General features: G+C 41.1%; 1 protein-coding gene across 12 annotated transcripts in view; it reads left to right on the top strand.

Annotated features, from left to right (window-relative positions):
- The window catches only part of AHI1 (Abelson helper integration site 1), a 180,989-nt gene that overhangs the window by 18,156 nt on the left and 140,265 nt on the right, over positions 1–22,568 (top strand). For 11 of the 12 annotated variants that reach the window (XM_043511021.1, XM_038394768.2, XM_038394756.2 and 8 more), the window contains 7 exons: positions 2,434–3,044; positions 3,951–4,126; positions 6,944–7,163; positions 7,930–8,122; positions 10,295–10,390; positions 18,537–18,722; positions 22,353–22,505. In XM_043511021.1, the coding sequence (XP_043366956.1) occupies positions 2,434–3,044; positions 3,951–4,126; positions 6,944–7,163; positions 7,930–8,122; positions 10,295–10,390; positions 18,537–18,722; positions 22,353–22,505 (1,635 nt within the window). The remainder of the gene's footprint in view (positions 1–2,433; positions 3,045–3,950; positions 4,127–6,943; positions 7,164–7,929; positions 8,123–10,294; positions 10,391–18,536; positions 18,723–22,352; positions 22,506–22,568) is intronic. The other variant, XM_043511019.1, reaches the window with a different exon arrangement.

Genomic DNA, 22,568 nt, shown 5'->3' with positions numbered 1-22,568 from the left:
TAATTATTTGTCTGATAAATAACTTCATCCATTATACTTCATGGGTAAAACCTGCTCAGTAAAAATGCAGATAAGGAGGTGGGATAATCCATCCAAAATCAGTTGATGTTTCTGTATGCTTTGCCTTTTTTCGTTTTGTATATAATCTGCTGCATTTTTTTAGCCACTGTAAAAAAAATATTTTTCCTTCCTTTCCTTTATAAGGCGCTCTTAAAGTTACCTGTACATAATCTGCCACAACCTTTTGGATTGTTGGCTTTTGTATGGAAAGAATGTTGTTGGACTAGCTAAGCAGGAAAAGGTTAAATTCATATGATGAGTATTTTCATGATTAAATACTACATAATTTTAAGTACACTCTATGTAACTAAATACTGAAAAGGTGTGTAAATACAGGGCTGACGTTAGGTTTTTTGCTACCCTACATGAACATCATTGCATGCAGTCCTATTCCCTATCCTTCCATACATTTACATCCCACATTTAACAGAATTATTTAATTTAATATTTTTAGCATGCATTTTTTTACATTACTATGTCTGGGTTTATGCTTCTCTTTCCTTTCCCTCACTCCCTTTTTCTTTATGTTGACTCTGTGTTGGTGCATTTTTTCTCCCACTCTCTGTTTATCCGTCCAATTTATTTTTCTAGTAAGAATAATTCTCTCTCTCTCTCCCCCCCCCCCCTTCTTTCTTCAGCATCTCCAATGCCTTTTCTACCTCCTTTTGTAATCTCTCCTCACCCCCATGTCTGTCATGGCTAAATCAGGCTTCCTCCTCATCTCAAGGATAGAGGGGAAGTTTTGGCAGCTAAGAAAGCTGAGGTGAAACTTGTGATGGAGGCAGCTGGTTGGAAGATAGGAAGTGATCAACTTTTCTTGGTTAGTCACATGAAAGGTCAACCATATCCTTCTCTCATTCTTCAGAGATGGATCTCTAGAAATCAGAGATTCCAAAAGTGTGTGCGCCTTTGTAGCTACATGCTTTGCCCATGTTTAGGGTTGTACCTGCCTGCTTCTTTCCCCAGCCCCTCAGGATGACATTTAGTGGCATTGTCTAGACAGACTAGATGAATGTTTAAATATCAGGTTCTTATATAAAGTCCTTAAGTATTAAAACCCCCAAACCACAAAACAAAAAACCAAGAACCCAAAAGAGAAATACAAAGACTACAAGATTACTTAAAGGGACCCTATCAATCTAAAATTGATTTGTCTTAGATTTTTTTTTATCTGCTATTCTTACAATTAACACCCGGGATAGGGGTTCTCAACCTGGGGTTTGTGTAAAGGTGTCAAGAGTTCTTTGGCCACTGTACCCTTCCAAACTAGATGGGAAGTGAATCCCAGGATTGTCTTGCTATTGAAAAATAGGATAATGGCAATGAAAAGGTTGAAAAGTACAGAAATAAAATATTTGTACTGGAAGAAATCGGAGGGGAAAAGATATATTTTAGTTATTGGGGGTTTTTGTGGGTGTGCATCTGAAAGCTCTGTCTGTATAGTTAGTTTTACTGTTTCCCCCTGTGTAGTCAGTAACACCCCAATCCTGCAATGAGCTTCACTTTGGCAACCCCCTGAGCCCACATGGAGCCCCACTGACTTAATAGGAGCCCCACACAAGCTCAGGGACATACCTGTGTGGAGCTCATTGCTGGATCAGGCCTGTAGTAAGTTTGCTGTGTTGTCTGTGTGGGTTTTTCATTCATCCATAAAGGGAGAGAAACCTTTACAAAAGTATTTTGCAAAACCACAAAAATTGACAGAGGGTTTCAAAGGTGGGAGTATTATCCGAAAATACTTTTAGCTACGTTTTTGAAGTGGACTAGATTTCAGGTTGACTCGGTCTCTTTAATAAGAGTAGTTTATTAATATATTTTTTTACATAGTTTTATAACTGTCATCTTAAGAGTTGTCAGTTCTTGCATTTTATCAAGTCTGTCTTTTGGAAAGTGATTTTCTTTGCCAAAATTTGGCACACTGACCATGGTAAAAAGGAGTCCAGACTGGCATTGGCACCTCTAACATTAATATTTATATCTGTTTGAGACATGTTTTGGTTCTGCATTTCATTTTTCCAGATCTTTCAAAATGTATTACATTGACTTATCATATCATTATGGAGTAGTCCTGTTCATTGAGGTAGTTTTGAATTTTACTGTGTGGTTAATATATATGTAAGGTGTTTGTTGAAAAACTTTGTTGAAAGTACAGATTTAAAGCTGTCCAAATACAAAAACATATTTTAAGCATGAATGATCTATTTCTGTTCCATCTGGTACTTGCTAGGTTTAAACAAAACAATGATTAGATGACTAATTTAATTTTTATATTTCACCAAATAGTGTAAACTGATAATGTACTAAACTATTTTTATTATTGTAACATTGCATATGATTTATACTTAAAATTATGTTCTGTGTTTTTATTTCTAGCTTGACACCTTTAGAAATAATCTTGATCTAGCTAAAGAAAGTGGAAATGATGAGGTAATTATAAACAACACTTATAATCCTGAGGAAAAGAGCCCCCGGTTTACAAAAAACAAACTAAGAGACAAAGCCTCAGTTGCAGAAAAAATAAACAATGATGTTGTTAGTGGAGAAGAAAACAAGCAACCAAAGTCTAACAAGAAGAAAAAGAAAGCAGTGTTACAAGAACAATTTAATGAGGAGGAAAATGTATCTGAAACTAAATTGGAGAGTTTTGAAAAACAGATTACTGATTTTCCAAAGAAAAAAACAAAAAGTAAATCACAAACAGATGCATCTCATCAAAAAGGTAACAACAAGATAAAAAGTATCTTGAATGAAGCGAGAGCTGTAACTGAATTAGAAGAGGAAGAATGGCTAATTCAAGCCTATCAGCTGCAAGTGGCTGAGGATGAGGGAAATGCAATTAAGGAGAAAATAAGAAAAAAACTTAAAGAACAGATGTCTGAATTCACCTCCAGTGTTCAAAGCCAAAAAGTTGTATTGAACAATGAAGTGGGCAAAAAGAAGAAAAAGAAGAAAGAAGTGCCAGTTGCATCTGAAGCTGAAACAAGGTATAGTGGTAAATTGTAATCTGTGCATGTGTACATCTTAAACAAACCATTTGATTTTTAAGATGGGGAAAGAATCCTGTGATAGAGCTGCAAGGTTGTTTGTTTGTTTGTTTGTTTGTTGTTTTTAACTGTGAAGGAGCAAGATGATTTTATGTTGCGGGGGAGGGAACCTTTTCTCCTGTATACACAAATAACTCTTCTACCACATTATATCTAAAAGTGTTGCCAAGATCCTTACTAATTTGTAAGAATTTACAAAATTGAATGAATTTATTTTAATGTTGCGATACTACATGTAATCTGCCAATTCTTCACTGAGGACCCTACTCCTTGACTGTGTGGCCTTTGGCTCAAGCCTGATTAAAATTCAGCATTTATGAAATATTGTCTCAAGTCAAACAGAATGCATCATTCTCAGCTAACTCATAGATTCATAGATACTAAGGTCAGAAGGGACCATTCTGATCATCTAGTCCGACCTGCACAGCGCAGGCCACAGAATCTCACCCACCCACTCCTATGAAAAACCTCACCCATCATAACTCAGCTAACAGAATGCATCATTCTTTAGTATATTTTATTTCATGTGAACTGTGGCTCTGATCCTGCAAAGATCTTGTTTAAATTTGTGCACATGAGTAGTCACAGGACTACTCGTGCAAATCCCCACGTGAAAATATTTTAGAGGGTAAGACTTACGATAATAAAATGGAGAGAGAAATTAAGGATAGACCATTCGAGAACGTGAGCCACTGTTATCACTGTAATAGCTAAACAAGACAAAATATATTTTTGATAGGATTTTGAAAATGGAGAGCTAACGAATTTGAGAAACAGGAAGAGTCTTTTTAATGGATTAACAGAAATAGTATGTGTTTGCTGACAGTGGTGTGTGTTGTGTTACAGTGCGATGTCCCTTACTGAACTACAGCATGACCCAGTGAAAGATGATACCAGAAAAAAGTCATCAGGAAGACTGCTTGTATCCTACTTTAAAGATGAAATGAACACAGAGGAACACAAGGAGGAGGAAGATGTGGAAAAACTGAAACCTAAAATGAAAGCAAAAAAGAAATCTAAAGGTTTTTGTAATCAAAATATTACAGTCAAAGTTTTTCATATTGAAAAACTTTGCTGCGGCTAAGTTCCTTTGCTATTGCTTGTTCCTATCAATGAGACAAAGGTGGCTTAAAATATTATAAAAATATTCAGAAGCAAAAAACTATTAACTCAGAGTTAATGTTGCTTGGTGGTATGTCGTCTCATTGCAGAGTATTGCGTTAAGCAAAACTCAAATTTCTGAAAACCAGGAAGTGCACAGTTAAAGTTGCCCATGTACTCTTAACTCTGCCCTCTTTTAGTAATGCCCATTACGTCCCATTAACACACATACCTTTACTCTGCCATTCCCACAGTTTCTGAAATGTTACAAGCTCTTCATCTCCATTCGTTCTCACCCACAGGATTCTATCTAAACCACGTCCCTGACCCATTTGCTGCATTCTCCTCTCCACTATTGTACCTATGCCTCCCCACTGCAGTGCAGCTCCCTGATGTCTTCACTCCCAGTTTACAAATGTTTCTGTTGCTGTTGTTTTCTCCCTCCTATAACTTGACTCACCTTCTGTACTTGGAGTGAAGGACAACTATGTTACAGTGGAATAGTGTTGGGATACAGGGGGGTTGGGGTGCACTGGCAGAACTGGTAGGTGCAGGGAGGTTGGGGTGCATTGACAGTGGTGGGGTATAGGCAGGTTGGGGTGCAGGAAGGTTGGTGTTCACTGGCAGAACTGGGAGGTGCAAGGGGGTTTGGGTGCACTGGCAGAACAGTGGGATGCAGAGGGGTTGAGTTCCAGAGGTTTGGGCTGCACCTACAGAGCTGAGGCCATTGTGGAGGTTGGCTTTATCTGAGCCCCCAGCCTTTCTTGCCTCCGCTACCATCCATTATCATGACCCCTTTTCCCACACTACAGTCCTAAACCCAATCTCCAAATCTCTTCCCCAGTCTCCCACTCCTCCATCCCCTAATGCCCCTCCCATTCCCTCCCAGGAAGCATTCACACACCATCTCTCTCCCCGCCCTGTAGACTTTAATTACTTTACCTCAAAATAATTGACACCCATGACTCACAAATTGTAGCAACCTCCAGCCCCTCAGTCTAAAACTCCTTTTGTCTTGGGTAGGGGCTTGTGATTAATTTATTCTCAGTTATGTTAAACTGAAGTGTGAGTTCACAGCCATGGCTCTCAATGAGATCTGTGGTTCATCCAGTCATAATTGTCTCTCAGTTTAACAGTACAAGGCAGCAAAAGGAAACCAGTTTCTTGGGAGGGCCTGTAACTCAGGAGCCACCCCCTTCAAATGACCCCAAATGTGGTCTCTACCACTACCCTGCATCTTGTAAGGCATAATAAATTTAAAAATAGTCTGATTAGCTATTCAGATGTTAGACCATTTACAAGAATCGAGCTTCAAAGCATGTAAAATGGTGGGACTGGAAACCCTCTAGCCATTTTTCTGTATTGGTTCATGCGCAGTGTAAAAAATGTACATTTTTTCTTAAATGCTGTTCTCCGTTTGGGTCCCCCAAAGATTTAGTGGGTGCTGTGCACTGCTTTGGGTAAAACTTGACAGATTGAGACCATTTTGCTCTGCATGACATCAATAGTTTAATCTCTAGCTCTGGGAAAAAGAAATACCCACCTAGAAATTTTTTTTGCAACGGCTATTTTTCCCAGAGCATACATCTCCAGAATCCCTGTCTCAAATGATCCCAAATTTGGATCACTAACTCTACCACGCACCCACATGAGGCACACCAAATTTCAAAGAAATCCGACTAAGCATGTTCAATCTAGAGCAAGGGTTCTCAAGCTTCATTGCACCATGACTCCCTTCTGATGACAAAAATTAACTACATGCCTCCAGGAGGGGGGACTGAAGCCTGCGCGCTCTCCCCCTCCACTCCCCAAGCCCTGCTGCCCTGGGGCAGGGGGGCCAAAGCCCAACCCCCGCCACCCTGAGAAGGGGGAGCCAAAGCTGAAGCCCAAGGGCTTCAGCCCCAGGCAGGGGGCCTGTAACGTGAACCCCATCACCTGGGTTGAAGCCCTCTGTCTCCAGCTTTGGCTCCAGGCCCCAGCAAGTCTAAGCCAGTCCTCACAACCCCATTAAAACAGGATTGAGACCCACTTTGAGGTCCTGACCCACAGTTTGAGAACAGCTGCTTAAGAGGACTTGGAAAGGTCAACTTTAAACAAATGATGTGATGCAGCCTTAACTGTAGTGGTGCTCCTGTGCCATTATAATACTATAAAATAGCTAAGGAGACATATGGCATATTTTCTGTTTCCTAGTTTTGGGTTGAATTCATGGAAAATTAGATGGGTGCAAAGCCATAAGTGCCTATTATAGTCTAGGGGATTCAGCTAATTGTGCTAAATGATCTTGTGCTAGTCTTGCAATTTGGACAGTAAGGTATTTTTAATCACATTATATAACCATTCAACAGCATATTGTTTAGCTACTGAAATCATAAAAGACAACAGGCATACATACTGTAGTTTATTACTGTAGCTGGCTACATGTATATTGAAGTCTCAGGGAAGAGCCAGTGCAAATCAAGAGCAAGAGTTGTGTGTGGTTCATTAATTTTTATTTGATGATAATCACTGGTAGAGAATGCTTATGTTAATATATATGTATATAGACAAACATGTATAATGCGGTAAATCCACTGACTTTATTTTGATACTCTGTTGCATAAAGAACAGAACTAAATATAGTTAGCTGAAAAGTTTGTAAAGTTTGCTGTGAAAATGTAATAGATTTTTAATCCTTATAATTTGTCACTCATTTCTGCTTGAAGATCTTTTTGTTTGTTTTGTTTCTTTACTTTTAGCATTAGAAGAAAACACAGAAATTGCTGCAGAAAATATACAGGAAATGAACAGTCCAGAAATTTGTACTCAGTCCAAACTTGCTTTTGATGACAGTCTTGTGTTAGGGGTTTCCATCCATCGAACTGATAGACTTAAAACTGATCTCATGGTTTCGCATCCCATGGTCAAGATTCATGTGATTGATCAGAAAACTGGTTTGTATGTCAAGAAAGAGCATAGGTGATTTTACTAATTTTTTTTTTCCCTCTTCCCCCCCGCCAAAAAAAACCACCCTTCATATGTCTGCTTCTGCTGGAAATAATTACTTAAATAAGCATATACATACATGTTTAACTATAAGAATGGGTATAGTCTTATTCACTGCAAATCCCCACACAACTTGCATACTTAAAATAAAGTACATGTGTAAGTGTTTGCAGGAATGGTGCCATTGTTTTCTTTCACATTTGGAGCACATGTATTATCAGAGTAGCAGTGTATCTGGTCAGACACACACATTTGCAATGTGACTGACTTTTCTCCCAAAACAAAGAGAGAAATGGCAGAATCTTTAGAAGCCTTGTTGAGAATAAGCAAACAAACATATTGAGGCATGAGATTTCTTTTTGCTTATTGGCAAAACATCCATAAAAATGTTGAAATGAAGGTGAGTTCTTCATTCTTCTTACTGTTTCACTTACCTATTCCCATGAGGGGCCTGATTCAAAGCCCACTAAAGTCAGTGGCATTTGTATTGGCTTCAATGGGCTATGGATCAGGCCCAATCAAAATGCTTGATTATTGGGATTTAGAACTCCAACTATGCTTATTGCCCTGGACATCATCAGTTGCAGTAGGATCTGCAGTGGTTATTGAATATTCATTCTATTTTAGAAAGGATATCTTCTACATTTTTGTTTATAGTAGTTGAAGTAGTCATAGTATTTTGTTCTTTACTTACTTCTTTGAAAAATATTGACAATTGCAATTGGTTGTTTTTAAACAGCAGCCGGGCGGTTTCATCTTTTTATGAACAAGAGCGAGTGGAGCACATTCTTCCTATTATGACCCAGCCTTATGATTTCCGACAATTTAAATCAACACTTCCAGAATGGGAGGAACAAATCATATTTAATGAACGTTTTAGTTATTTCCTTCAAGATGCTGAAGAAAGCCCCAAAGTAGTCCTGTTTTTTGAGGTACAGATGAAATATTTTTACAGTAAATTTTTCAAGTTGCAATTTTCTGACTGTGTATTTCTGGGAGCACTTTATTTATGATTTACAGTTATATTGCTGGAATACCATAGTTTTTTTTTTTTAAGAGAATATATATTATGGTGAAGGTTTTAAAAAAACACTCAGCATTGGCTAGCTGTTCTCTCATTGAAGCCAATGGGAGTAAAATTAGGCCAATACTAACGAGTTTTGAAAATCCCTCCCTCAGCAGGATTCTGTTCTGGGTAATAAATAAATACTTTGGCGAATGTATCTTATTGACACAATCAAAATGCTTCCAGAAAGGACTGAAAGGGGCATGCCAGACTGGGAGCTATGGTATCCTTTGAAAAGGTTGTAGCATACCTTCCTCTCATTGCATTGGCACTTCCTGCTGACAGAAGAATAGGGTAGGGTCACTTTCCTTTTTTAGGGTTCCTAACACCAGCAGTTCAGAGGCTGATAGTGGCTACCCCCTTAGTGCTGCCACCTCCTACTTGTATACATAAGCAAGGCTAGCCAACATGTAGCCCACAGACTTTTTGCATGTTTGCCATAAAAAAAAAAGTAGACATCTGTTTCTCCTTCATCATTACTCAAACAGCAATAACTACCTCAGCCTCAAATACATTTGTTTATAGGAAAAATTGTAAAGCATGCTCCGAACATGTTTTTGAGCGTAACTGTAGCTGGTATTTATAGACAGCTATATACAAGAGAGTTTTTATATAGTGTTAATGTGGAAATGGAAACCTAGTGCAATCAGTAATTTTTTCATACCCCTGTCATATATTTTTCTAAATACATTGTGCATATGCAATCTAATAACAGTGCCAGATGTTCCTTTATGGTCTGCAATTTTCATAAAATAACTACATTCAAAGTACTAAGAGAGGATCCTGGTGGCTTATCACAGAAGTGATTCCAGTAGTATATAGGGGCTCTTCATGGAAACAGTTCTAAAGTTTGAGACAAAATCTTTGTCAAATGAAATCCCGCAGTTTCTGTTGTTTTCACTGGCATTACTTAGCCGCAAATCTGAAGATCGATTGTAACTCTAATATTATGCATGGAATCATAGAATATCAGGGTTGGGAGGGACCTCAGGAGATCATCTAGTCCAACACCCTGCTCAAAGCAGGACCAATCCCCAGCTAAATCATCCTAGCCAGTGCTTTGTCAAGCCTGACCTTGTAAGGAAGCCTTGAAAACTTCTAAGGAAGGAGATTCCACCACCTCCCTAGGTAACCCAGTCCAGTGCTTCACCACCCTCCTAGTGAAAAAGTTTTTCCTAATATCCAACCTAAACATCCCCCACTGCAACTTGAGACCATTACTCCTCGTTCTGTCATCTGCTACCACTGAGAACAGTCTAGCTCCATCCTCTTTGGAACCCCCTTTCAGGTAGTTGAAAGCAGTTATCAAATCCCCCCTCATTCTTTTCTTCTGCAGAGTAAATAATCCCAGTTCCCTCAATCTCTCCTCATAAATTATGTGCTCCATCCCTCTAATCATTTTTGTTGCCCTCTGATGGACTCTTCCCAATTTTTCCACATCCTTCTTGTAGCGTGGGGCCCAAAACTGGATACAGTACTCCAGATGAGGCCTCACCAATGCAAAATAGAGGGAATGATCACGTCCCTCGATCTGCTGGCAATGCTCCTACTTATACAGCCCAAAATGTTGTTAGCCTTCTTTACATGCATGCCCTGTAAAACTGCAGAAGTGGTCGGATATGAGGAGATTCTGGTTGCAGACCATGAAAATCAAGAGAATTGTATACCAAAATGATCTTTTTGACTACATACTTCTGTCTGGATTAAATGTGCAGTCCATTTGGGGACATATAAAGGGTTTGTCAAGAGTTGCTTTTGTTCAGTTTTTATAAAAAATATAAAGAGACTGATGTGAAATAAACTTTTTAAAAAAAAAGAGATTTACGTTCTTGAAGATCATAACACTGATGTGGTGTGTGTGTTTAAATATCACTTGTGGTAGATAGTTCATAAATTATATTTTTATAATATTAAGTAAAATTAGAATTTTGTTTAAATCCATGAATCTTATCTAAAATACCTGCAGTAGTAGTTATTACTTCAAAGAAGTGCATTCTCAATGGTAATATATGTATATATTCTAATTTAATATCTGCAGATTCTTGATTTCTTAAGCATGGATGAAGCAAGAGCCAACTCTGAAGTGCAAATTCAGGAAAGTGGTTTTCACAAAATCTCTTGGGCATTTCTAAAGGTATTGTGAACTTAAAAATACAAAAAAATAAAACCAAAAGAAGAATAAAAAGCCTGCATAAAGTATCTAAAAGAAATTGGCAAAGCCAGATTTTCAAAGAAATGTATTGCTTGGTGGGAAACTTTTTTAAAACAAAAGTAGTATTTTAAATCACAGGTATAGAGACAGATTCTGACAGAGCGCTCATGCTATTAAAAGATCATGTAGGTATACAGAGAAAATAGGTATGGCAATAGAGAAAATGGATATTTCTCAACTAAATGTACAAAATGCATGGAAAAAATACATTTCTTTTTCAAGTGAAGCACTTGGCAGAAAAAACAGAAGCTTCTGAATAAAGGCTAATCCAATTGATAAATGTCATGGGTGTCTTCTCTGTACACCTGGGACCAGAAGTACTATCTCAAGAGCAGTTAGTGTCTCCTGTTTAAGTGCTATTCAGAATTCTACTAGAGCTTTTAATTAAATCCAAATACTGAGGGGGCACTGTGAGTATTCCCCCCCCCCTTGAAATAATGAAATTGTCATGACTCCCCTTAATCCTACAAAAGGGGAAGCATCCTGACAAACAATGGTCTATCTCCTGTCCCTAGTAGGCAAAAAACTAACTTATGGAAGGGATAAATTCCAGAGCTCACTTATTTTCTCTTACCTTGAGTCATGCTATGCTACTAGGGGATGTTTACAGGTGTTACAGTGGTATGCCTGTGGCTTTGCAGCTGCCCCGTTGTAATGCAGCAGCATAGACACTTGCTACAGTGACAGGGGTTTTCTGTCACTATAATAAATCAATCTCCTTGAGAGGCTAGACAACTAGGTCGATTGAAGAATTCTGACATAGTAGTGTCTATGTAGAGGCTTAGGTTGGCTTAACTTCATCTCTTGGATATGAATTTTTCACTTTGGGGAAGGTGGGAGATCTGCTACTTCTGCTGCATCTTCTGTCCTCCACCAGAAGCCTGTAGAAGCTCCTTCACTGGGACATGGAAAAAGTGGGGGCAGAAGCAGGGATCTAGTTGCTCTTTGTGACACTGTCCATTGAGACTCACTGGATTTCTGCAATTGTTAATAACATTAAAAATATAATATAATTTGTCTTAAACAGCCACATTAAAACTAAACCTTTTTTTGACTTTTCCCCTTGGAAAGGAGATGGTGATATTGCAAATAGGGATTCTTTCCCAAGTACAATATTGTATAACTACTTCTTGTGAAAAATTTATAATAAATTCATGAGTGCCTTTTTCTCTGGGGAAAGATAAGGTAGGTGAGGTGATCTGTTTTATTGGACCAACTTCTGTTGGTGGAGGGTTTGAGTTTCACAGAGCTCTTCTTCAGGTCTGGGGAAGGTAACCAGAGAGTCTAAGCTAAATATAAGCTGGGACAGATAGTTAAGGGATTCACACATTGTAGGAGACCACTTAAAATGAAGTGGTCAATTACGGGCTAGCAGGCAGTGAGGTGTGTTACAACTTGGCATAATGAACCATGAAACTTGTTGAGTCCATGGTTTGTGGTGTCTATTAGAGATACGAATTTAATTTCCTAGGCTCACCTTTTGAAGGTGCTGTGCAGGTTTCCTTTGAAGACAAGTATTGAAAGATCAGATATGGAGTCATTGCTTTGTGAAAAGTATTCACCCACAGGTGATAACGTGTTTTTGTCTTGTCTTATCATTTTTCTGTATGAGTTTATTCGAGAGCTTAGAGATTGTCTGGTTTTACTCCCATAGTTGTTGTTGTTAGTGCATTTGACGAGGTACACCACATTTTGAGATAGGCATGATTTGAAATAGGACCCATGAATCTTGAAAGTTGTATTGTGGGGAGTATTGATGATTGTAGTGATGGAGACATGTCTGTGGGTTTTGCATCTGTTCTGGCAGGTTCTGGTGCTGCTTTGAGTTTTGTGTTTTGGTCTGTGGGGAGCTTGCTTCTGATGATGAGTTTAGCAAGGTTGGGGGATTGTTTGAAGGCCAGAAGAATGGGTTTGGAAAAGATTTCTTTCAGGGTGTGGTCCCCATCAAATGTTATGCTTATAAGAAGCACATGGAATCTTTTTCAAGGGGATATCGGAACCCCATGGAGGTTTCACACGAGGCTGCTCTCGCGGATGGGGTAACTGGGGACAAGGAGGGTGGTCATACCGGATCCCTGATACCTCCCAGAGGGCACTAAGCAGTGCCAACAAGAGGGGGAGAAGGAATACAACTCCATTAAGAACAAAGCTCGCTAGCTAGCCTGACGGATCCTAATGTAGCTTGGGGAGAGCCAGGAAAAGTGGGATTAAGCACGGACTGGGAGGCCCTTAAATTGCAATTGCAACAGAAGGAGGTAGCAAGTATAACCCCTAACACTCCTTCTTTCCCTCCTCCTCCTCCAGAAGACAATGAGGGAGGCCTGCTGGATAGGGAAACCCCACATTATGTAGGAGCACAGCAGTGGAGGTTCATAGTAAGATCACCTGGGATCCCGGGGGGCAACCATGTATTTATGTCCAGCTGGGTAGATATGTTCCTATGCTAGCTCTAATTGACACAGGAGCTGCTGTATCTTTAATAAAATCCACTCCAAAAGCCTAATGGGTAAAAATTGTCTCGAGGAAACTTTGCTTATTTTGTTAGCTTTCAATTAGTAAGAAGAAATTGCTTTGGTTTTATTCTTTGCTTTATGTGTTAATGATTGTTTGTTTGTTTTTTAGAAGGATAGAATAGTTATGGCTATAATTCTTTCTTTTGAAATTATTTACTGTTTTGTGTGAGTGAAGAATGTATGGCATGCTAACAGAGAAGACACATGAGGTGTCAGTACTGATGGTCAAGATGGGAGTGGAGAAGTCAAGAGCACCAACCTTATTATCAGAATCACCCGGATGGCAGATTGACGACCCTAAAGCAAAGGCATACGCCCCAAGGACAAGATAAAGAGTGGAGCCAAAGGGACGAGATAAGAAACATCTGCGGATACTCCCAGTAACAACCCAAAATAATGCTGATTGGCAGCAACCTTGACTACCTCGTGATTAACAGCTCCAGTGTGACAAAGCAAGGTCCATAGACTTATATGGGAACTTATTACTGTAAAAGAAGGGTGTATTGCCATGGGACTCTGGGTTTGTTCTGCATCAACATCAGAGCTTAAGATGCGTCCGACAGAGACCCAGCTCCTCCCCTCTCTTGTGTAGTTTCAGCTGGCCACTGGAACTGATGGAGCAACACTAAGGATTGGTAACTATAAGATCCAGCTGCAGAACCTTTAGAGTGTGTGTGTGTGTGTGTGTGTGTGTGTGTGAATGGAAGCATGTGCTGATTTTAATGCTTAAATTGTACTCTCAATAAACGGGATGTATTGCCTTATCCCCTTGAAAAAGATTCTGTGTGCTGCTTATAAGCATAACATATGGGTTGTAATTATTTTTTGATACCCTGTATGGGTTCCAGTATGGGGTGACAGGTGACAACTAGGGGTGTGCAGTCAGTAGGTTTTCTTCTTCTTTTTTTTTTTTCTGAATGGAAGCAGGTTCTCCACAAGTATTCGGATGGCCCTTTCCATGATGTGATCTACTTCTCTGATGGAGTGTCCTTGTTTAATGAAGGCAGTTTTTAAGGATCTTTAGGTGTGTATCCTGGACTTTCTCTTTGGAGCAAATTCTGTGGTATCTGAGTGTCTGGCTATAAATAACAGATTTCACAGTGTGCCTGGGGTGGTAAAGGTGATCTGTGAATTTCTTGTATATAGTTGTTTGTAAGGTTCCATTGCTGAAGCTCATCATGGTATTCAGGAAGCTGATGCTGGTATGGAGTATTCTAGACAAAGTTTTGATGGATGGGTGATGGTGGTTGAAATCTATGAAGGAGTTCATAGAATCATAGACTATCAGGGTTGGAAGGGACCTCAGGAGATCATCTAGTCCAACCCCCTGCTCAAAGCAGGACCAATCCCCAACTAAATCATCCCATCCAGGGCTTTGTCAAGCCTGATCTTAAAAACTGTAAGGAAGGAGATTCCACCACCTCCCTAGGTTGACTCCCTCATTCAGTAAGGGGCCTACGCTTTCCTTGACTATTCCTTGTTGCTAACGTACCTGAAGAAACCCTTCTTGTTACTCTTAACATCTCTTGCTAGCTGCAACTCCAGATGTGATTTGGCCTTCCTGATTTCACTCCTGCATGCCCAAGCAATATTTTTTACTCTTCTCTGGTCATTTGTCCAATCTTCCACTTCTTGTAAGCTTCTTTTTTGTGCTTAAGATCAGCAAGGATTTCACTGTTAAGCCAAGCTGATCACTTGCCATATTTATTATTCTTTCTACACATTGGGATGGTTTGTCCCTGTAACCTCAATAAGGATTCTTTAAAATACAGCCAGCTCTCCTGGACTCCTTTCCCCCTCATGTTGTTCTCCCAGGGGATCCTGCCCATCATTTCCCTGAGGTTGTCAAAGTCTGCTTTTCTGAAGTCCAGGGTCCGTATTCTGCTGCTCTCCTTTCTTCCTTGTGTCAGGATCCTGAAGTCGACCATCTCATGGTCACTACCTCCCAGGTTCCCATCCACTTTTGCTTCCCCTACTAATTCTTCCCAGTTTGTGAGCAGCAGGTCAAGAAGAGCTCTGTCCCTAGTTGGTTCCTCCAGCACTTGCACCAGGAAATTGTCCCCTACACTTTCCAAAAACTTCCTGGATTGTCTATGCACTGCTGTATTCCTCTCCCAGCAGATATTAGGGTGATTGAAGTCTTCCATGAGAACCAGGGCCTGCGATCTAGTAACTTCCATTAATTGCCGGAAGAAAGCCTTGTCCACTTCATCCCACGACTTTCAGTTCTCCCTGCTTGTTTCCCAGGCTTCTTGCATTTGTGTATAGGCACTTGAGATAACTTGCTGTTTGTCCTGCTTTCTTAGTATAAGGCAGGAGCCCTCCGCTGTCGCACTCTCCTACTCGTGCTTCCTCCCAGTATCCCATGTCCCCACTTACCTCAGGGCTTTGGTCTCCTTCCCCCCGGTGAACCTGGTTTAAAGCCCTCCTCACTAGGTTAGTCAGCCTGCTTGCGAAGATGCTCTTCCCTCTCTTCGTTAGGTGGAGCCAGTCTCTGCCTAGCACTCCTCCTTCTTGAAACATCATCCCATGGTCAAAGAATCCAAAGCCTTCTCTCTGACACCACCTGCGTAGCCATTCGTTGACTTCCACGATTTGACGGTCTCTACCGAGGCCTTTTCCTTCCACGGAGAGGATGGACGAGAACACCATTTGCGCCTCAGACTCCTTTATCCTTCTTCCCAGAGCCACATAGTCTACAGTGATCCATTCAAGGTCATTCTTGGCAGTATCATTGATGCCCACGTGGAGAAGCAGGAAGGGGTAGCGATCTGAGGGCTTGATGAGTCTCGGCTGTCTCTCTGTCACATCGTGAATCCTAGCTCCTGGCAAGCAGCAGACTTCTCAGTTTTCCCGGCTGGGGCGGCAGATAGATTACTCAGTCCCCCTGAGGAGAGAGTCCCACCACCCGCCTCCTTCTCTTGGGAGCAGTGGTCGTGGAACCCCGATCCCTAGGACAGTGCATCTCATGCCTTCCAATCAGTGGAGTCTCCTTCTGTTCCCTTCCCTCAGATGTATCATCTGGTCCACTCTCCGCATTAGTACCTGTGGAGAGAACATGGAAACAATTGCTCACTTGTATCTGTATTGCTGGTACGTGGACGCTCCCCTTTCTTCTTCTGGAGGTCACATGCTGCCAAATTTCTTCACCGTCCTCCTGTCCCCGCTGCGCAGCCTACTCTGAATCTTCAAAACATTGTGTCCGTAGAAGCATATCCTGACGTCTGACCAGGAAATTTTCAGTTTCTCTTATGCAATGCAGGGTCGATGCTTGTTTCTCCAGACTTTGAACCTTCTCTTCCAATATGGAGACCAGCTTGCACTTTGTACAGACAAAGTCGCTTCTGTCCTGTGGAAGAAAGACAAACATGGCACATCCAGTGCAGCTCACAACAGCTGAACGCTCCCATCCATATTATCTTCCTTCTACTCAGTTGAGATCATCTGTCCAGAGGATGCAAATATCATCTGTGTTTCTCAGGTATATCATTCATTTCATGGTGCATTTTTGCACAAATTTTTCCTTGAGGTGTCCCACGAAGAGATTGGCATACTGGGGAGCCATCCTAGTACCCATGGCTGTTTCCATGGTTTGGACAACCTGTTTCTTGTTAGGTGTGAAATTGTTGTGGGGGAGGATGAAATGGATGAGTTAGGAAATATGTTTAGGGTGAATTTCTGAGTGTTGTTATATATGATCTTGTAGGTGTTTGAGGCAGGCAGCAATGCCATCAAGGCGAGTAATGTTAGCGTATAAAGAGGTGACATCCATGACGGCAAAGATGGTGGTCTGGGGGAGGTTGTTAATATTGTGGAGTCTGGAAATAATCAGTAGTGTCTTAGAGGAAGCTAGCCTTTTGTGTGATGAGTGGTTTGAGGATGGTTTCCGTGCGTCCTCATATTTCTTCAGTAAGAGTGCTGTGGCCAATTATGATGGATCTGCCTGGGATCCCTTGTTTGTGTATCTTAGGAAACATATAGAAAGTCCTTGGGGTGGGTTTGTGATGGATTAGGTTGTAAAGTTTTTCTTGGAGTTGTTTGGGAAAAGATTAGGATGTGTCTTTAAATTCCAGCGTGAATTGTGGTGCGGGAGTCATCTTTGAGTTCTTTATTGCAGTGAAATAAAGTGGCCTGTTGGTGTGAAAGAGGTGTCTGTTGGCCTTCTTGACATAGTCATCATGATTAAAGAGCACTGTGGCACCCCCTTTGTCTTCTGCTTTGATCGCTATCTGGTAGTTGGACTTCAGGGACTATATGGCTCTTTTCTGTGGTAGAGAGGCTGTGGTGAATGTAATGTTTTATTGAGGTTATCACCATCAGTTTTTTTCCTGAAGCAATCAATGTAATGACCCAATGTGTGGTTTTGTCTGCTGGGGAGTGTCCAGTCAGATTTTTCTTTTTCTTCTGACTGTTGATGGGGGTGTGGTAGTTGGGTGGTATTGTCTTTGTTGTAAAAGAATTCCTTGAGGCAGAATCAGTGGAAAAATTCTAGTTCTCCACGTGTTAGCATGGTATCCAGTTCTGTGAGTGAGCCGAGATTCAGTCCCTTGGAGAGAGCAGATACTTCAGTTCCAGTTGGGGTAGATTTGATAGATTGCTGATGGGGTGTTGAGTAGTGTTCATTTAGTGGGTCCTGATGTCCTGGTTTCTCTCATAGGTGGTATCAGTTGTGGAGTTGTTGTCGTTAGTTTTATTTTTTGTTTTTATGTTGGATGACTGTCATCAGAGAAGAGGGCTTTTTTATAGTTGTTTTGGGTTTCCTGCATAATCTCCAGGTATGTTTTTCCTTATTTTTTTATTCCAGTGTGTGGGAGCATGTGGTGATTTCTTGTTTGAGGTTGGCCTTTCTGGAATAAGGTGGAGGAGGTGGTTCCTCAGTTTTTCTGAGGTCCTTCCGCAGAGCTGTTCATCATATTTGGGCTTTTATGCAGTGGTCAGAGGGTTATAGATGGCGAGTCCTCTTGGTATGATGATTTGTTTTTTGCGTCTGTTCAAGAAGTAGACGTTTCTTGGTCTGTGTCACTTAAAGGTATTGTAGTTCTGCACCATTTAAGACTGAGGCCAGATGGGAGTAAATTAACAAATATTTCGTTTCTCTTAAATGCTATATAATCTTTTGCCAATTTTTTTTTTTAATTTGCAAAATTTATTTTAACAAATTTTCTCTCTATCTTTGTGGCAATATGATACAGATAAAATATTTATTGCAAATTCTTATTTGTCTGAATTATTTCAACAAAATGTAACTTGTAATGCCTCAATCGCATCAAGAAAAAGATTACACAAGAATGCCAATTTGAAGAGAGACTTCAAAAATGGTAGTGCTTTCTGAATTGTAGTAGGGTTTGATCCTGCAAACATACTAGGATAGTGCTTGCTTACTCTCAAGAATAATCCATTGAGTAGAGTGGGGACATCACTCATGGGAATAATAACTATCCCCAGTAGTAACTTGAGCCCCTAGTTGGTCAAAAGTGTCAGTGTTATCAATGGCTTGTATGAATTTTGAACGAAAGTAGCAAATTTCTTTAATTTTTTTAAAATTATTCTTTTAGCTTGTAGGTGCAAACGGAGTCTTAAATATTGATGGGAAACTACGTCTGCAATTATATTATCCACCTCCAAGGACCAGGACACAGTCAAATGTTGTTGAGGTTTTTGATTGGTGGGAAAAAGGTCCTAGAAATCGTTACCCATCAACATTATATGTAACTATAAAAGGCATAAAACTACCAGATCATGTAAGTTAAGTACATTTACATATTTATAGATAAACGGAAATACTTAAGATCCATTCAAGCTATTTATTTTTAACCAAAATCAGATGACAATTTACATTTTTACATTTTTTTTCTGTAACTGTCCTTTATAACTTGCTATACTAAGCATACTACATCTTAACATGCCCCCCCTTTTTTTTTTTAAATCTGCTTAGCACTTCCTGTAAAAACGTTCAAATCAGTTTCCCCAACTACTCTGAATTTCCTGCTATTTAGCCAATGTTTTCCATAAAACAGTCATGTATCATCTTGGCCCTCTTTGTCCTCTCATATTGGTGAAAACTGGGCCAAACATCATTTAAAGTGAATTGAATTGAATTGGTATAGAATTAGTGAAAGTAAGAGGAGAATTTGGCCCCTAGCTTTTATTTTTGTTCTAAATACTATATAAGAAAATGTACTTTTTATCAGATTTAACACCTTTTAAAGGAGGTGAAATCTTAAAATCAGAATAGCTATGATTTTGCTCCAACACCACCCAGATGGGGACTTAAAAATAAAATTTTGTTAAATACTATATACATTGTTTTATTACTGGATTCTTTATCTATAATCTTGACAGATTTCTTAATCTTTGTTTTAATACTGACATGGGTGAAGTGTGGTGGGGTTGGGGCAATGAAATCCACACTCCCAATCTAAGGCCAGCATGTAAAACTGTTGTGTAGCCCTCTGAGATCACTATTTAAGCCTATAGATTGGAATAGCAGCTACAGACCTTCTGCACTAGTTACGTGTATTGTTAGATCCACTGGATTTTACCCCTTGCTTGCCTTGCCCTATTCCTATGATGCCATTCTAGTACACTGACCCTTTCCATAGAACATGAGTGGATAGGCACCTCCACATGGCTGGCCAATCCACCCACAGTCTCTTTGCATGGCCTCTAAATTGTGGAGCGTGTCTTGTACTGGCCCTCTGAACCGCAGGTGAATTTAATCCTTTGCACACTATAGTATTTTTAAATTTTTGTTCTTCTTAAATGCTCTTAACTTCTGCCTTTCCTGACTTTCTGACTTTAGGGACTGATCCTGCATACAGTCACTGCTCCATAATCTCTATTCCTGCACATATTCCTCCTGAAATCTATGGGTCTAAGTGCAATAGTAGCTGTTGCATGTGCAATAGTAACTGATTGCTATACATGGAATAACATATGCATTGGTGTGCTAGGCACCATACAAACATAGAGGAGGAGTTGGTCCTTGACCTGAACTATAATGCCAGACAAAGAGTGGAAGGAAAACAGAGGCACAGAGAATAGAAGTGACTTGCTTCTCCCTGATATTAAGGCATGTTCTTGGAGGTATTTAGTGTGCATTTCGTTAAGATATTTATGGTTTTCTTTATCAAAAGAGGAACCCGAGTTCAATAGCCAATGTGGCAGTCAGGCTGCACAGAGATCACGTAGGTTGCTCTCATGCGCTATATCAGGGGTCGGCAACCTTTCAGAAGTGGTGTGCCGAATCTTCATTTATTCACTTTAATTTAAGGTTTCGCATGCCAGTAATGCATTTTAACGTTTTTAGAAGGTCTCTCTGTCTATATATTATATAATTAAACTATTGTCGTATGTAAAGTAAACAAGGTTTTCAAAATGTTTAAGAAGCTTCATTTAAAATTAAATTAAAATGCTGATTTTATGCCACTGGCCCACTCAGCCCGCTGCCAGCCTGGGGTTCCATTCACCTAGGTTGCCAGCAGGCTGAGCGGGGCAAGCGGCTGGGATCCCAGCTGGCAAGGGGCTGGTAGCCAGAACTCTAGACTGGCAGCAGGCTGAGCAGGGCTGGCGGCCAGGACACCAGACCGTCAGTTGGCTGAGCGGCTCAGCCCGCTGCCACTCAGCCTGCTACCGGTCTGGGATCCCGCCCCTGCCCACATAAAGTGGGTACCTACCTTCTCCCTGGTTCTAGCCCATTCTCTTCCTCTCTCTTTCTCTCTGCACTGAGCTGAGGATGGGAGTACACTGAGCACAGAGTTGGGGGTGAAGGAGCAGGCTGGGGGTTGGAGTGTAGGGTCTGGCCAGGAGCTAGAATGAGGAAGGGGGCTCAGGGTTGGGGCAGGAGGTTTGGGGGTGGAGTGCTTACCCCACTCCCATTTGGTGCAAGGTGTGCAGGTGGGAATGGGGGGGAGAAGGTGCAGGAGCTTCCGTTTGGTGCTCAGGGTGGGGGTGGGAATGTGGGGGATGCAAGAGTCAGGACATGGGGTGTGGGGGGGGCTGGGAGTGTGAGGGTCGGTGCAGGAGTCAGGGCGGGGGGCTGGGGGCGTGTGAGGAGGGTGCAGGGGTCAGGGCAGGAGGCTGGGTGTGTGTGAGGGGGTGCAGGGGTCAGGGCAGGGGGCTAGGGGTGTGGACTGGGGTCGTGGAGGTGATCTGAGCCCCCTGCCCTGAGTGGCTCACGGCAGCGGGCTGGTGATTCCAGCCTGATTCCAACCCCCTTCCCCACGGTCCCCTCCCCGTCCCCACCTCTGCTCTGTCTCCTCCCCAGAGCATCGAACTCACTGCAGCTCTGCTTTTCCCCCTCCCTCTCAAGGGCCATCATCTGATCTGCGGCAGGGAGGGAGCAGAGGAGGGGCAGGAACCCAGCACGCTGGGGGAAGAGGCGGGGGAGTGGGGAGCTTGCCTGCTCTGCAGCAGCTTCCGACAGGACCAAGCTTCTTCACCCTGCCCCCGTGGGGGGGGGGAGGCGGAAAGAGCGGGCTGGGGCGGGCAGGATTTTTAATGGCACGCTGCTGCCTGCCAGGGTCCCAGCCTGGGTTCGGCAGCCCGCTGAGCGGGGCTGGCAGCTGGGATCCAGCAGGCAGCAGCGTGCCATTAAAAATCGGCTCGTGCCGTCTTTGGCACGCGTGCTGTAGGTTGCCGACCTCTGCACTATATGATGTTCTGTCTTCTTTGTGAAATTATTAGGTTCTGCTCAAATATTAGGAGAAGTTCATTAAGCACACTTAGCAGATATTTTTCAATCACTTATAACTTCAGTCTCCCTCCACAATTAATTCCACACATGGTGCAATCCACTTGTGCGGCACTTTTTTTTTTAAACAGTAGGGTTTAATTAATGCAGAGAGCCTGTGCTGGCCCTTAGCACCAGGTGTGAATTTCAGTAAAGAGCGGTGTCTGCTAGATTTGGGGTGGGTAGATTAACTTGACTTAAGTGGGAGAACTCGTGCTTAAACTGAATTGGGTTCTATTGTGTAAAAGTCTAATAAAATAGAAAAGCATGAATCAGTTATGTAAGTAAAAGATTTATCAACCATCTGACAGAATTTTACCACCCCAATTTACTTTTCACCAGTGTCGGCTTGTTGGCTACTTTCATTGCACTTCATTTGTATTTGACGATGAATTTCACTTATTTCTTATGGAAGCATTACGTATTACTGTTTAACAGCATGTATCACTGTACTACCAGGTATTTTTTCATATACAAGGATTGCCCCCATTTAATTTTCTTTCAGTATTTACACAAAATACATTTACATCCTAAAATTTTTAGACTTATTTCAATTTTGTGAAATATGTTACTGTACTTAAAACATTTTGTGTTTTCCTGAAATAATTGATTTTGCTATTGATATTTTGTCCACCTTTAGGTAGATCCTTCTTTCCGTTCTATGATGGCTGTTCAGCAGGAACAAGGCAGCACGTCATTCTGTGAGCTCCAGAATGAGGTATCAAAAAAAGCTAGTGTATATAGTCCACATGAGAGAAAGGAGCAATTGAAATGGATGAGACTGCCTGGACAGGTGAAGATTTTTTTTTTTAAATGTACCAAAAAAATCCACTATCTGCTAATAAGGTTATTTTAT

This window comes from Dermochelys coriacea, chromosome 3 (assembly GCF_009764565.3).
Source record: "Dermochelys coriacea isolate rDerCor1 chromosome 3, rDerCor1.pri.v4, whole genome shotgun sequence".
NCBI classification, from domain to species: Eukaryota; Metazoa; Chordata; order Testudines; family Dermochelyidae; genus Dermochelys; species Dermochelys coriacea.
Note: the sequence above shows the minus strand (reverse complement) of the source record. Positions and strands in the feature narration are given on the sequence as shown.